Below are 14,490 nucleotides of genomic sequence, written 5' to 3'. Positions count from 1 at the left end.
GGCCTAGAGACTTAGGGTTCTAGGGTTCCTGTAAGCATGGGCAGTTAAAAGAGGAAGTAGGTATCCAGGTCTTTGTCTCCTTTGGTGTCTTAGCTTGGATGTCCTCCCCAGAGTCTTCCCAAATCCATTTCCGGGGGTTCAGGCTCTCTCCTCTCCCAAGCCCTAAGGCAGAGAACTATCTGCCCCACCGGAGGTAAGACTGTGGAAGGAGTGGTACAAAGGTGGCATATGACACTGTCTCATTAAAGAGTACAGACAGGGCAAATTATCTCCTTATCCAAACAGCACAGCCTGTAAAGGTGATACAGCAACAATCCCGTGGACTGGGGGGACCTAGAGCACGGGCTGGCACACTTTTTCTGCAAAGAGCTGGACAGTAAATATTGATATTTTAGGCTCTGTGGGCCATACTGTCTCTGATGTAACTCCTCAACTCTGCCATTGTATCATGAGAGCAGCCATAGATGGTACCTAAATGAGTGAGCATGGCTGTGTTCCCATAAAACTAGGTAAGGACACTGAGGTTTGAATTTCTTTTAATTTTCACATATCACAAAATATTATGCTTGATTTGATTTTTTTCAATTATTTACAAATCTAACACCCATTCTTAGCTTGCGGGCAGTGCAATGGGCTGCACCGGCCCATGGGCCATAGTTTACTTGCCCTTGACCTAGAAGGGAGAGGACAGTGTTAGGTGGCCTATCTGGGGGGCTTTCTGGAGGAGGGACCTAGAAGCCAGGGAAGGAGTTGGATAGGAGAGCAGTGGCGGTTCAAATCCAAGGTAGCAGGGCACACAGCTAGCAGGGCACACACTCAAATGCTAGCAGAGGCCAGGGAGACCTAGGGGATGAGTGAGGCAAGCCGGGAGGGACTAGGGGAACTCACATACTTGTGTCCCATCTAAAATCTGCGGCACCTGCTGCCAACACGCCCATTTTTCAGATCAACCAAAATTTCAAGAGAAGCCTGGATTTAAAACAACTCATTGATAAAAATGAAGAAAACCTAGAGTGGGTTAAAAAGAATGTGAGGAGGGGTGACTGTGGCTCAGGAACCATTAGTTTGTGACTCTTGGCTTTGGATGTTTATGGAGATCATTCAAACTGGAGTGAGGGGGAAAGCTTCTTATCCTGGGAGTGTGCCTCCAAGGAGAGGGGACTGGAGTCCACTGGATAAACAAGGCCTATACTCCTGAAGAGTCCACTTTCCTGAAACATGCTGGAGGAAATCATTGTTAAAGTGCAAACGTATTTGGATAGATCGCAAAAGTTACGTGTTGTTTCTTTTTTTAAAATTAAAACATTTTTTAAAAATTGGCATTACATACAATAAAGTTCACTTATCTTAATAAGTACAGCTCAGTGAATTCGTTTGGCCTGTTCCTGAACTTCATGTACGTGGAGTCATACAGCATATGCTGCTTGGGGTCTGGCTTGCCTCTCTCAGTGTGTTGTCTGAGATTCATCCATATTACTACGTGTAGCAGTGGTCTGCTATTTTTTTGTGCTCATGTACTGTGGCTTAGTTTACTGATTTTACTGTTACTGAACATTTGGCTTGTTTCCAGTTTCTGGATTCTAGGAATGACATCGCTATGACCGTCCCTGTGTGTGTCTCTTTGTGGACGTAAGCACTCACTTCCCTGGGGTATGTGCCCAAAGTGGACTTCCTGGCAGTCCGGCTGATGTGTCTCAAAGGAAAGATGTGCTTGCTGTGAGTGATTTCAGACTCCGCCCCCATGCCCTCAGGGGCCCAAGCCCTCTCTCCTTTGCAGTTAGGTGCCCCCACTGGAAAAGTTGAGAGCAAACATAGGGGCAAGAGCGTGGAATGAAGAGCCAGAAGTCAGAGGTCAACAGATGGTACCATTATTAGCATCCTTTTGCACTGAGGCTCAGTCAGAGAAGTAGGCTGATTTGTCCGAGGTCAGGGAGATATTAAGGGGAGACCCTGGGTTTAAATCCAGATTCATCCAACTCCAGTCTTTTTTCTTTTTTTTTTTTTGCGGTACGCGGGCCTCTCACTGCTGTGGCCTCCCCCGTTGCGGAGCACAGCCTCCGGACGCGCAGGCTCAGCGGCCATGGCTCACGGGCCCAGCCGCTCCGCGGCATGTGGGATCCTCCCGGACCGGCCTGCATCGGCAGGCGGACTCTCAACCACTGCATCACCAGGGAAGCCCCAGAATCGTATTTTTAATTGCTCTGCTCTTAAACCTGGGAGTGGGCACCTGTATTTTCACCCACTCAGCGTCCATTCCTCTCCTTTTGGTAACAGTGCCACATTTATCCCTTGGGGAGGCATCCAGGGGCTATCTGATGCAGTCTTAGTGGGCTGTCACTAAGGACAGGAGGTACCCTCCTCCCTGGGCCAAGGTATAGGACCAGCACAAGGGTGAGGGGAGTCAGGTGTCTAAGGCCCCCAGGGTGCAAAATGTAAGGAGGCACTCACTCTCAGGGTCACACAAGTGCAGGATCAGCCTCGCCCTCATCCCAGCCCTGCAAGGGACCCAAGCTCAGCCAGCCCAACCCACCGGCAGCAATCTGGATCTTGAGAAGACCGGCTCACGGACAGGAGGGGCACCCTCCTGGTGGTGACGGCCTGAGTGGGTTGCCCATCCACTCCTGGCTCCTGTCTTTTGGGAGGTCTAACTGTGAACCCTACACTCTCATTTTGTGTCGCTCATAACTGTGCATTAAATCCCCCTTCTGCGTAAGTTAGGCAAGGTTGATTTCTGTGGCTTTTAAGGAACACACTATGCGCTCTGGGGCATGTTGCCTGACGTTTCTGAGTCTCACTTACTCCATCTTGGAGATGGGGATTCGATGCTTAGCACTCCAGCTGGAAAACACAGCAAGTCCCTGGGTAAGGGACACCTCTAGGCATTGCTTCCCAGCCTTGGCTCCACATTGGCGTCACCTACTGAGACTTAACAGTCCGACGCCCAGGCTTGCAGACATTCAGAATCTCTGGGGTGGGCCCACATAACAATAGTTTGTAAAGTTCCACAGGTGATTCCAGGGAGCAGCAAGGGCTGAGAACAACTGCTCTCAACAACTTGGGATTTCTGTGGGTAATTAGCAGCTCTACCTCCCCTGCAATGCCCTCGTGGCTCCTTCCCTGGGACTTGAGCAGCACATTAGCATGGCCCCCATCTGGGCAGCAGGCAGATGGGAGGAGAAGCAAGAACCTCTTACCTCCATTAGGCCTCCCTTATCCCTGGGTTTTCAAGGATCCCAGCAGCAGCCTGGTGAAAGCCGGAGGGCTTAGTTCAAAATCCTCGGGCAGTTGGGGAGGCTTGTGTCCCAGAGCTGCTGAGGAGTTTGCAATCTCAGAGCCTAGGGCCATGGAGAGGTCATGTGGGCCACTTCCTTGCAGGAGGCACTGGCAGGGAGCTGGAAGAGGCAGCAGGAGAGCTGGGTTCAAGTCTCAATCCTCAATATCAACCAGTGAACCTGGGCAAACAGCAACAGCTGCAAAATGAACAGATATTTATTGAAGAATCATTGTGTGCAAGGCACGAAGCCGGTATCCTCACCGGGCACATCAAAGGACACTGATGTAGAGGACGGAAGGGGGACCCCAGAATCTGTACTTGTCAGTGGGCATCCAAGTGATTCTGATATTGGTGGGTTCTGGATACTGACCCTGAGGCTGAGTAATCCAGGTGATTCTGAAGAGGGAAGCAGAGTTGAGCGTCACAGCAGAAGGTGCTCTCTTCGGGAGGAGTGGCATGCTTTGGATGGTGAGACAAAGTGAGTAAAGCCAGACACTGACCTCAAGCAGTCCCCAAACATCAGGCCCTTAGTTTGCTCCACAGATACTTGATAGAGTAGGTCCTACAGCTGTGTAATATACATTCCAGCTCCTACATCTATTCCTCCACCAGTCTCTTAATGTGCCAGTTCTGCATCGTCCTCTATGTGTATCTAGGACCGAGAAGTCCTTTAGATTTGCTTATAACCGCAATCCTCTGACACTTACATGCAGCTTTATGCAGTTCTCCCTCTCATCTATTATTTGAGCAATTCTTATAATTTCCTGGGGAAGGTGACAGGTTGGACTGATAATCCTTGTTTTCAGCACAAAACTCTCATGGTCACATGGCCAATAAGAGTCAGTAAGCAGAAGGGCCCCAATCCAAACTTGGACATTGGACCCTACATCCAGCGAGCCTAGACTAAGATTATCTGTCTGTCTCTCTGCTTGCTCATCCATTTGTCCATCATCCATCCACCCATCCACCCATCCATCCATTTGTCCACCAATCCACGTGTCCATCCAACCATGCATGACTAACTTACTTTCATCTGCTTATTTCTGTCATCTATTTAATATACTCATATATTTATATTCATCCATTTAACGCAATTTGGTATCTATAACAATCTGTTTATTGCAAATATTTATCAAGTCTGTCATGTGTCACACTCTCCCTATCTCCTGCTTTCACTCTCCACGTACCTCATTTTCCCTCTGAATGCTTTCTCCTCTGACGTCTTTGCTGGACCCTTAGTCTCTGTGACCACAATCTCCATTTGCCTGTCTCCTAACCCACACTCTTCCCTGATCACTTGTGAGCCGACCCCTTGTCCTTCCATGACTGCCCCCACCTGGCTCCATTCCTCCCCATGCTAGACTCCAGGGAAATACTGATTGACTCGATGACTGGACCCCCAGCTGGGCTGTCTGCAACTCGAGGGCAAGGACGATGTCTCTTTCAGAGTTCCATCCCCCTCAGTTCTCAGTCTAGGGCTATGCACACGCTATGCATTTTGTTCACACTGGTTGGCTGGAATCTGCACTCCTTGGGAGTTGGAAGGGGCTTTTCAACTATTATTCATTCAACAAATCTTGCATAATTTTTCTTGCTAGATGCTCTTGCCAGGCATAGAGATTAATGAGTACAACCTTATGGACAGATGGGGAGAGGGAAGCCCTGAGAAGGATAAGGGCTTCTTCATGGTCCCACAGCTGTGACAGAATCTTGAGGACAGTGAGGAAAACATTACTACTCTAGACCCAGACAGCTCCTGGGTCCCCCACAGAGCCAGACGGCATGTGCTAGAAGGTCCCCAGCGAGGAGGTATTGGGAAACCCTGGGCTGCTTCACCAAGTCAAACCAGTTAGCCTCCATCAAGAGCCATGGGGAGCTGCCTTCCGGGTGGCGGGGACAGCCTGAGTCAGGCTTGCCTGCACAGATGACATCAGGATGACCAGGGGCTGGCAAGGGAGGGAGGGAGTGGCCCTGAGAGTTCTAAGGGAAGGGAAGTAGGGGACCTTAGCTGGATCCCAGGGTACCATACTCTTGATACGGGATATCTGAGCAATGAAGTCCAGCTCCAAGTGCCAAGGACACTCTAATTAGGCTGGACCTTCCCTCATTGCTGGAAATATCCTGCTCTCCCTACCCCTACCTTATGCTAAAATTAGACTCATAAGATGTGATGTCAGAATTCATCTAGCTCAGAGGTTCTCAAACTTGAGTGAGCCCCAGAATGAGCTCCAAGCGTGAGGTGGAGCTATGTGTACTGCACGAAAAGACCCCAATACATACCACTGACTAAAAAAGTTGCAGAAGGACACACAACATACTGCTTTAACAACCTCCATTCCCACCCCCTTGAAACAAGCAAAATACCCAAACGCTATATATTTCCTACTGGTATGTATATATATATATATATATATATATTTTAAATTAATTAATTATTTCTGGCTACATTGGGTCTTTGTTGCTGCACATGGGCTTTCTCTAGTTGCGGCGAGCAGGGGCTACTCTTTGTTGCAGTGCGCTGTTTTCTCATTGCGGTGGCTTCTCTTGTTGCGGAGCATGGACTCTAGGCATGTGGGCTTCAGTAGTAGTGGCATGCAGGTTCAGTAGTTGTGGCTCGTGGGCTCTAGAGCGCAGGCTCAGTAGTTGTGGCACACAGGCTTAGTTGCTGTGCGGCACGTGGGATCTTCCCGGACCAGGGCTTGAACCTATGTCCCCTGCATTGGCAGGTGGATTCTTAACCACTGCACCACCAGGAAAGTTCCCCTACCGGTATATTTATGTGTCAATGTAAGTATCTCGAAACGTTACACATGTAAATGATTATACTGTTTGCCTTTGGAGAAGGTATTGGTGGTGGCAGCAAAGAGGGCTTTAGCCTTAAATGTAACGTTTTATTATTTTAGAAGGAAAATATACCATGTATTATTTGTGTAAATGCAACACTTTACCCATTTTATCTGGTTGGAAGTCTGAGAATCTGCATTTTAGCAAAGTTTCTGTGCTTCTGTGGAGCTGATCCATGCACTGCACTTTGAGCAAAGCTGGTCTAGTCCCATCATTGTACAAATGAGTAAGCTAAGAGTCAGAGAAGGTCAGGAATTTGCCTAAGACCACACAGCATGGTAGTGACTGAGTTGGGACTTGAGCCCAGGATGTCTTACTCTCTTGTACACGGTGACATGAGGAGGCAACGCATGAGGAGAGAGGAGATGGGGGGTGGGCGTGGTTGTCCACAGGCAGCGTGTGAGCAGATGGGGCTTGGTGTACCACTGAGCTGGGATCGTTAGCAGCCTCTGTGAGGGACAGGGGTACAGGGATGGCGGTGGGGAAAGACGGGGAATGATTATCCATCTTTCTAACTTTCCCTTGAGCCACCCTGTTCTCAGCTCCTCTTCCTTTCTGGGTTTCCCTGCTCTTGTGCATCTTGCCTCTGAGGCCCTCCTGTTTCCATCAGCGGCAGTGGCTCCCCTTTGGACAGCCTGGTTGCTAGGTAACCTTGGGCCATTCTCTTCCCTCTCTTGACTGCATCTTCTTCATCTCTCATCTATACAGTGGATGGACTCAGAGGCTCCCAAACCTGATTTTGCACCCTCTTGGAGGCTCATTTAAAAATGCAGAACGCTGGGCCCCTCCATAATGGGGGCAGTGGGACCTGGAACGTGCATTTTTAACAACCTCATCGCTCTGTCGCTCCACGAGGCCTACAGAGTCTTAAGTTAGAAAACCGCTGTGCTGCTAGTCTTTTTCCTCATGAGCAGCTCCCCCAGCACCCACAAAGGAGCCTTGGGTGGCCTGAGGTCTGGCCTGTGAGGAGCACCTGCTGTGCTGAGGGACCCAGAGCGCCAGCAAGCCTGGTCCCCAGGAGACCTCTCTCCTTGCCACCCCCTGTCTAGTGGTTCCGGATTTCCTCCCTCGGGCTGGCCTCTTCCTCGCCTGGGCAGAATGTCTGGAATGTGGCTGCCGAGGAAGATGGGGCCGGTGGGGCTGCCAGAACTGCCTCCGGAATTCAGGCAGCAGAGAGCAGACTCCTGCCCCTGAGGGCCTCTGCCTTGCTGACCTGGAGGTGACCCAGCAGGACCTGAGCACCCGAGCAAGCGGGGAAGAGAGGGCAGTGGGGCCCTGAGCAGGCCAGGAAATCTCTCCAGGCCTCAGTTTCTGCATCCGTAATCATGTCCTACTCTCTACACGTGTGGCATTCTGGCACTCGCAAAACAATTTCACGTCTATTCCTCTTCTGCACCTACCACGTTTCATTAGCACTATATGAAGACCTACTGGAAATTCATAGATGAATTAGACACCGAACTGATCCAGAACACTACCATTTTTCGCCTCAGGCACACTGCTTAGTTTTACTGATTCATTACCTTATTTAATCCTGACAACCCCTGCAAGATAAGAACCCCATTCGGCCACCCTCCATTGCCACCTCCATCTGGCAGATGAGGAAACTACTTCCCAGAGAGGTTGAGTAACTTGTCCAATGTCACACAGCTGCAAGATGGCAGAGCTGGGTTTGAATCCAACTGTCTAACATCAAGTTCAAACCGCCCCCTGTGTCCCACTCCCCTGACAAGTACAGCAAGGGGGAGGAGGACCACACAGTGGTATCCTGCCCTGACCTCACTGTCAGACCGGAACACAGCAATCTGTGCTCCACAAAGAGCACAGAAGCCCCAGCAGTTCATGGGGAGGTGTGGAGAGGGAGGCCAAGAGATGCTCCTGGATTGGGCAACCTTGTGATGGATCTGGTAGGTGCGGGCGGGATGGCAAACCAGGTAGACACACAGCATGAGCCAATGGAGGGTGATGGGCTGAGGTTGGCTGATCTGCAGAACCTGCTACCTCATCTGCTTGGCCCAGTGCGAAACGACCATGAGTGAACCTCATTCAAAAGTTATCGGGGGGCTTCCCTGGTGGCGCAGTGGTTGAGAGTCCGCCTGCCGATGCAGGGGACACGGGTTCATGCCCCGGTCCGGGAAGATCTCACATGCCACGGAGCGGCTGGGCCCGTGAGCCATGGCCGCTGAGCCTGCGCGTCCGGAGCCTCTGTTCCGCAACGGAAGAGGCCACAACAGTGAGAGGCCTGCATACTGCAAAAAAAAAAAAAAAAAAAAAAAAAGTTATTTGGGGCAAGGCTGCGGCGCACAGATCGAGGGATTGAAGAATGTCCTGAGTTCCCTTGGGGACGGTCCTCCTGAGGAACGTCATCCAGCACATAGATGCTCACAATAAGACTCAGGAGGAATCAGATATGTGGAAAACAAGAGAACTGGAGAAACAGATGGAAGATGCGTACCGGGGGACCAAAAGGAAAATGTTACCCAGCAGTTCAAGCCGGATGCGTAGTGATGGTTTTGATGAAGAAAGTCAAAAGAGACTATTGGAGGCCAAAGAATGAAACTTCTGGGGCACTGGATGATGATTTTCTTAAGCCTAAATCCTGGAACAAGAAGTTACATGATTATGAAGCTAACATGCCAGACAGATGGGGTCACAGTGGATATAAGGTGTTATACCCTGAAGAATTTGAAACAGTAGTGATCAGCAAGATATTACCAATGGGAAAAAAACATCTCCCCAGGTAAAAATCATCTACCCATGAATCTCACAAACACAAGAAGTCAAAGAAATCCCACAAAAAAAAAAAAAGCAGAAAAAAATGTCACACAAAAAACAGAAGAAAAGCAAAAAGGAAGCCACAGATATAACAGCAGATTCCTCAAGCCAGTTCTCAGAAGAAACTGGGGCTTTTAGTACCAGGAAAAGGAAACAGCCACATAAGCGCAAGAAAAAATCCAGGAAAAAGTCTCTCAAGAAATCTGCTTTATTCTTAAAGGCAGAAAGTGACACTTCTCAGTCAGATGATTCTGCATTGGGTAGTTCTGAGGAAAGTGAGGAAAGAGACACAAAGAAAACCAAAAGGAAAAAGAGAGATTAAAAAAGCCCACATCCCTACGGATAACAATGAAATACCGGAGAGGACAAACAAACACACAAATTGGAAAGTGGATACAGATGGAAGGTCTGCAGAGAGTTCAGAGGATGACTTAATGACAAAGAAACATCCTTGTTTCCTGCATGACTCTGGATACTTATAGCTCTTACACCTTGGGGATTTGCCAGTGACTCTACTGCTCAGCATAGGGGGCCTGAGGTCAGAGCTGTCCTGTGCCATCCCGTTGCGGAGCACAGGCTCCAGACGCGCAGGCTCAGCGGCCATGGCTCACAGGCCCAGCCGCTCCGCGGCATGTGAGATCTTCCCAGACCGGGCCACGAACCCGTGTCCCCTGCGTCGGCAGGCGGACTCTCAACCACTGCGCCACCAGGGAAGCCCCTTGTCTTCTATTTTGGCCTGTTAAACTTGATCCTCTAATTGTTACTAGGGAATCTGTTATTTTGTTACGAAGGTTTCTTGAAGACATTATTATTATTATTATTTTTGTACTTAATCACATTTAGTGTAGAGTGCATATGCAGCCAATTAAAGGACCCAGAAAGCTGAATCCAGTAATGACCTGGGTATACCAAGTGGAATGTTGAATTTGGGGAAAGCAAGGGCTGGGGTCAAGAGATGGATTGGAACTAGTGCTGTATACAATGGTATGATAAGGGAACAGCTGTTGCTCTTGTCTGTTTACATAGTAGGTGCCACAACTTGACTTTTTTTGTCTTTAGCCTTGGTGCTTTGACCTTTCTGTATTTCGACCCCACAGGCGTGGTCCAGTTTACTTAATGAGGAAATGAGCGTAAGAACATTTTCTATTCATGATAACATCCATAGACAGCTGTTATTGGAAGAGACTAGGAGTTTTTGTCAAATTTCCCTGCTGGACAGGGTCTGTGGCTACACTCAGTATATCTCTAAACATGGTAATTGGATCATAAAAGGTTTTCTAGCTCCATTGTTCATTGCCTAAATGGACTTGTGTTCAGAATTATTTCTTCAGTTGTCTTAGGTTAAGTCCTCAACCAAATGAGGATGAATTAGGCATTAGTTGTGCTAATAGTGCTCTGAACAGGATTCAGGGCAGCAACAGCTATTTAAGCGCTGTCTTCCTTGTTCATTTCTTAATCTGTTAATGAACTTTAGATTTTTTCCTGAAACTCGGTTGAATCAGTTCCAAAATGAAACAGGCTTCTCGGGGACATATCCATTTCTTCCTAGTCTGCCTTTGGATTAAAGCACCAAGCAGAGACCTTGTTACTTCCCTTTGCTATATACTGTGATTCCTACTATGTCAATTCTTAAGAAACCAAATATCACTGGAAGAAGGCTGGCAGAAAACAAGTGAATTTTTTTCATTAAGGCAGGTCAAGTGACATTGTTTTTTCTTGGTTGTCACTTCATGGGTGGAGTAAAAAGCTTGAAAGCTCAGACTTTCAATCTTGGTTCTGCCATTCATTGGTTATAAGGTCCGGAGCAGGTAAGTCAACCTCCCTGGCCTTGCTTTCCCTGTGTGTAATACAGAAATACTTCATGGTAGCATGACAGTGTACGACCCTAGCAATAGACTATAACTATGACAACATTCCACGAGGTGGTAATATTTTGCAGTTCTAAACTATTAAATTTGTTCTCTTTACAGAACAGATTTCCAATAAAATGCTTAGTCATAAAATAAAATAAATTTTTTTTAAGTTATTGGGATTTGTAAGACAGAGACAGCAGAGCACTGAATCAAGAGCGGGGGCCTATCTAGATATAGGCAGCATGGCCATGGATCCAAATCCTGTGATTGGATTGGAGCATAACAGAGGGCGGAGGTTAAGAGCACAGGTTTTAGATCTAGATAAACTTAGTTCAAATCCGGGCTCTGCCATTTAAAGGTATGACGACCTTGGACAAGTCCCTTTAAACTCTGAATCTCAGTTCCTTCCTCTGCAAAATGAGAATGATAATAGTAGTACCTTACTGGGAGGATCTCTGAGGATCAAATGAGACGATGCGTACTTAGCCTAGTACATAATAAATTAGAACAAATATCAGTTATTCATATATTCACCACAATTGTTACTGTTGTTGTTACTATACAAGAGGGAGAAATGGGAGATGATGCTGGAAAAGTGGTTCGCGGTTGTGGAGAAGGGGACATGGGAGGGATACTGGTTCTCAGTGGGGCCAGGGCCACATCAGAGCCCCCCGTCTGGGGGCAGGTAAAGGTGGGGATTACATCAGAGGTTCCATTTCACGTCCTCAGAGTGGACCCCCATCTCCCGTCTTCCTGTTGCGGTGACCTAACCAAAGACATTGAACCAGCCAGCCGGGCTCTAGGAGCTCTCAGCGACACCCCACCTACCAGCACCAGCCTGAGGCAGGCTGACTGAGGGCTGGATTGGGCGGATGAGCTCATTCTTACTAGCCTCACCAACCAGGCCGGACACTTCTCCTGGCAGGAGCCTGTCAGAACTGCCAGCTGGGGGTCAGGATGAGCTGGAGGGCCTGGTGGTGCCCAGATGCCCATGGCCAGCAGGTCTGCTGAGTGTTTGATTACATTCCCGGGCACCCCAGGCAACACCAGGGCTGGCGGTTCCCACTCCTGCTGGGTCCCGTCTGTCAGCCACACAGCTGACATCCCCAGCTCGGCCCCCTCAGCCCACCTGCCTTCCACCTTCTGCTTCTTCCTCTTGGCTGCAGGCTGCAGCCCTCACGGAGCCAGGTGGCCTCATCCCCTGATGACTTCATCCTCCTTAAAGGCATCAGGTCCCATGGACAGCCAGGTCTCTGGAGCCCTTCCTGTCCACAGGTCCATGAACCAGACTCCAGGGTCTCCGCTCTGTACCCACTCCCATCCTGCTATATGTGACTCTCCCCGGGAAGTATGACAGAAGGGACCCCAGACCTGGAAATGACAGCTTGCGTCTCATGTTCATTGAACATGCTCTCTCATTGTAACCAGTCCATCAGCCAACTGTCCCTATGAGCTGAATCTTTTCTCCAGACTGGTCCTCCAAGGTGGGCCACACTCACTCCACACCTACTCTGGGTATGTGACTCCTGTGGGCCAGTGATGTAGCAGTTCCCTCTATTAGGGTGACGGACGGTTCCCATTTCCCTGAAAGTCCTGCATCCCCGGAAGCCCCTCAGTCCCGTGCCAGCCAGGATGTTTGTCAGCCAGTCCTGCACATGCATCCGTGATGCGCTGTCTTTCATGATTCGTGTCTATGATTTTCACTGAATTAACCTGAGCCTTTAGCCTGCCCCAGAAGGAATCAGAGGGGTTCAGTCTATTAGAAATGAAAATAATACTCTCTGTGCTTCCAGAATCCATGGACACCCTGAAACTTGTCATCTGGTTAGAATTTTCATCACTGCTCAAGCCCCTCATTTATACTCTCTACCCCATGGTGAACATGGACAGATTGCTCTAGGAAGGAAAACCTAGGAGGGAGGGAGGAAGTGCTCACCAGTCCAGCTTTCCTCAGGCAAGTAGGAGAGTGGACAGTGATAATTTGCCAGGTCTTTCTCTTGAAGCCTACAACATCCTATGTCAAGAATGTTAGAGCTTTAGAATACTAGAGTTAGATGTCAAAGATCAGACAGAGTTCAACACCTGCTTCAATGAGACAGGGAAACTGAGGTCCAGGCAGGGGATTCAGAATCAGATGTAATTCTTTAAATGCCTATGATGTGGCTGACACTGCTGGGAAAAACTGATGCCCGGGGCCCACTCCCAGGGAGTTTGATGGAATTGGTCTGGGGGGTGGGGCCTGGGCACCATGATTTGTAGAAGCTTCCCAGGCGATGCCAGTGTGCAGCCTCGGTTGAGAACCCCTGGGTTAGACAGAGATCCATCCCTGAAGAGCTTAAACCAGAGTGGGGTGGAAGGTGATGTGAAAAGAGGCACCCACAAAAGTAGAACAAAGCAGAGAGGCACACAGGAGGTTCGGCCACAGTGCTGCAGGGAGGCAGGGGAGAGCCGGGGTAGTGCAGCCCGGTGGTTAAGAGGGTCCAGACAGAGCCGGGCTTGCAACTTAGCTTAGTCTAGACCAGTGACCTTGGGCAAGTAATTAAAGCTTTTCTGAGCTTCAGTTTCTTCATCTGAAAACTAGAGAATGATAACAGCGCTTAATCCACTGTGGCGGCGTTCAGAGAAACGAGATAATCCCCGCAGAGTGCTGAGATGAGTGCCTGACATAAAGATTAGCTGCTATTATTATTATTATTACTTCTCACTCAGGTCAGGGCCATGGTCTGGGGGAGCTCACAGAGGGGAGCTGGCATATGGGCTGTACCAAGATGAATAGGTACCATTTTTGATGTCTGGGAAGCTGTGAGCAGGGGCTCAGGAGTGAGAAGTTGCAAGCATGCTTGGGGGTCAGTGAGGAGTGCAATTTCCCTGGGGGGCTGGAGGCCAGAAGGTCGCCCAGTTAGGTCCTGGGACCCGCAGAGTGGGGGATCAGGGCCTGGGGCAGGAATGGTGGAGGAACTGGGGAGGAGAGGACAGATGTCAGTAGCGTTCTGCGCTTCTGCGATCTATCCCAATCCTCGTTGCTCCCTTATCCCCAGGCTGCAGACATCCCTGCACTGGACAGGCTGGAGGCCAGCCTTGGCCAGGATGGGGAGCCCAAAGGCAGATAGTCACACATGACTAGCCAAAGGGGCCGCACAGCCACCTTCCTCGGGTTAATGCCTAATCGGCCCTGACTCGGAGACTTGGGTGGCAATCAGCCACGTGGATAATTGCCCAGGTTAGCCTTCCCATTGGCGTTGATCACAGCAGTCCCCCTCACGCTGTAAACCCCTAGGCCTCTCATGCAACTTGCAGGAGGGAACATCTGGGTGACTCTTCCTGTTAGGGGGCCCCTCTAGATGTCTTGGGCAACACATGGAAGCTGCTTGACACCTGTGGTCATCCCTGACCCCGGTGACAGATCCCTGAGGGCATGGCCCACAGTGGCTGCAGCCACTCCATGAATGGATATCTCCTGAGCGCTGGGAAACCACCAAGAGCCTCATTACTCCTCCATAAACAAGACCAGAACCTTAATGGTTCCACTCAGCCATAGGGTCCAGACTGAACTTTTAGAAAACCAAGTCCTAGCCAGAGAATCAGGCCTTAGGTTTTGTCGCATGGCAGAGGAAACAGTTCTGTTCTGAGTGGCCCCAGCAGTTTTGAGCCCATTTAACAAAAGAGGAAATAGAGACAGCAAACTGACATCATTTGTCTTGAGTCATATAGTTATAATAATAGTAATAATAAAGATATGTAGAC

General features: G+C 49.3%; 1 protein-coding gene and 1 pseudogene across 1 annotated transcript in view; one reads left to right on the top strand and one right to left on the bottom strand.

Moving 5' to 3' along the window:
- Positions 1-519: 519 nt before the first annotated feature.
- SLC36A1 (solute carrier family 36 member 1) overlaps positions 520-14,490 on the bottom strand; it is a 166,850-nt gene continuing 152,879 nt past the window's right edge. Inside the window, exon 11 of the mRNA XM_067732333.1 lies at positions 520-3,470. Within this exon, the coding sequence (XP_067588434.1) occupies positions 3,427-3,470 (44 nt within the window). The 3' untranslated portion in view covers positions 520-3,426. The remainder of the gene's footprint in view (positions 3,471-14,490) is intronic.
- Positions 8,380-9,444, top strand: LOC137220841 (uncharacterized protein NKAPD1 pseudogene; annotated as a pseudogene).

This window comes from Pseudorca crassidens, chromosome 3 (genome assembly GCF_039906515.1).
Source record: "Pseudorca crassidens isolate mPseCra1 chromosome 3, mPseCra1.hap1, whole genome shotgun sequence".
Lineage (NCBI taxonomy): Eukaryota > Metazoa > Chordata > Mammalia > Artiodactyla > Delphinidae > Pseudorca > Pseudorca crassidens.
The sequence above is the reverse complement of the archived record's forward strand: the minus strand, read 5'-3'. Positions and strand labels throughout refer to the sequence as shown.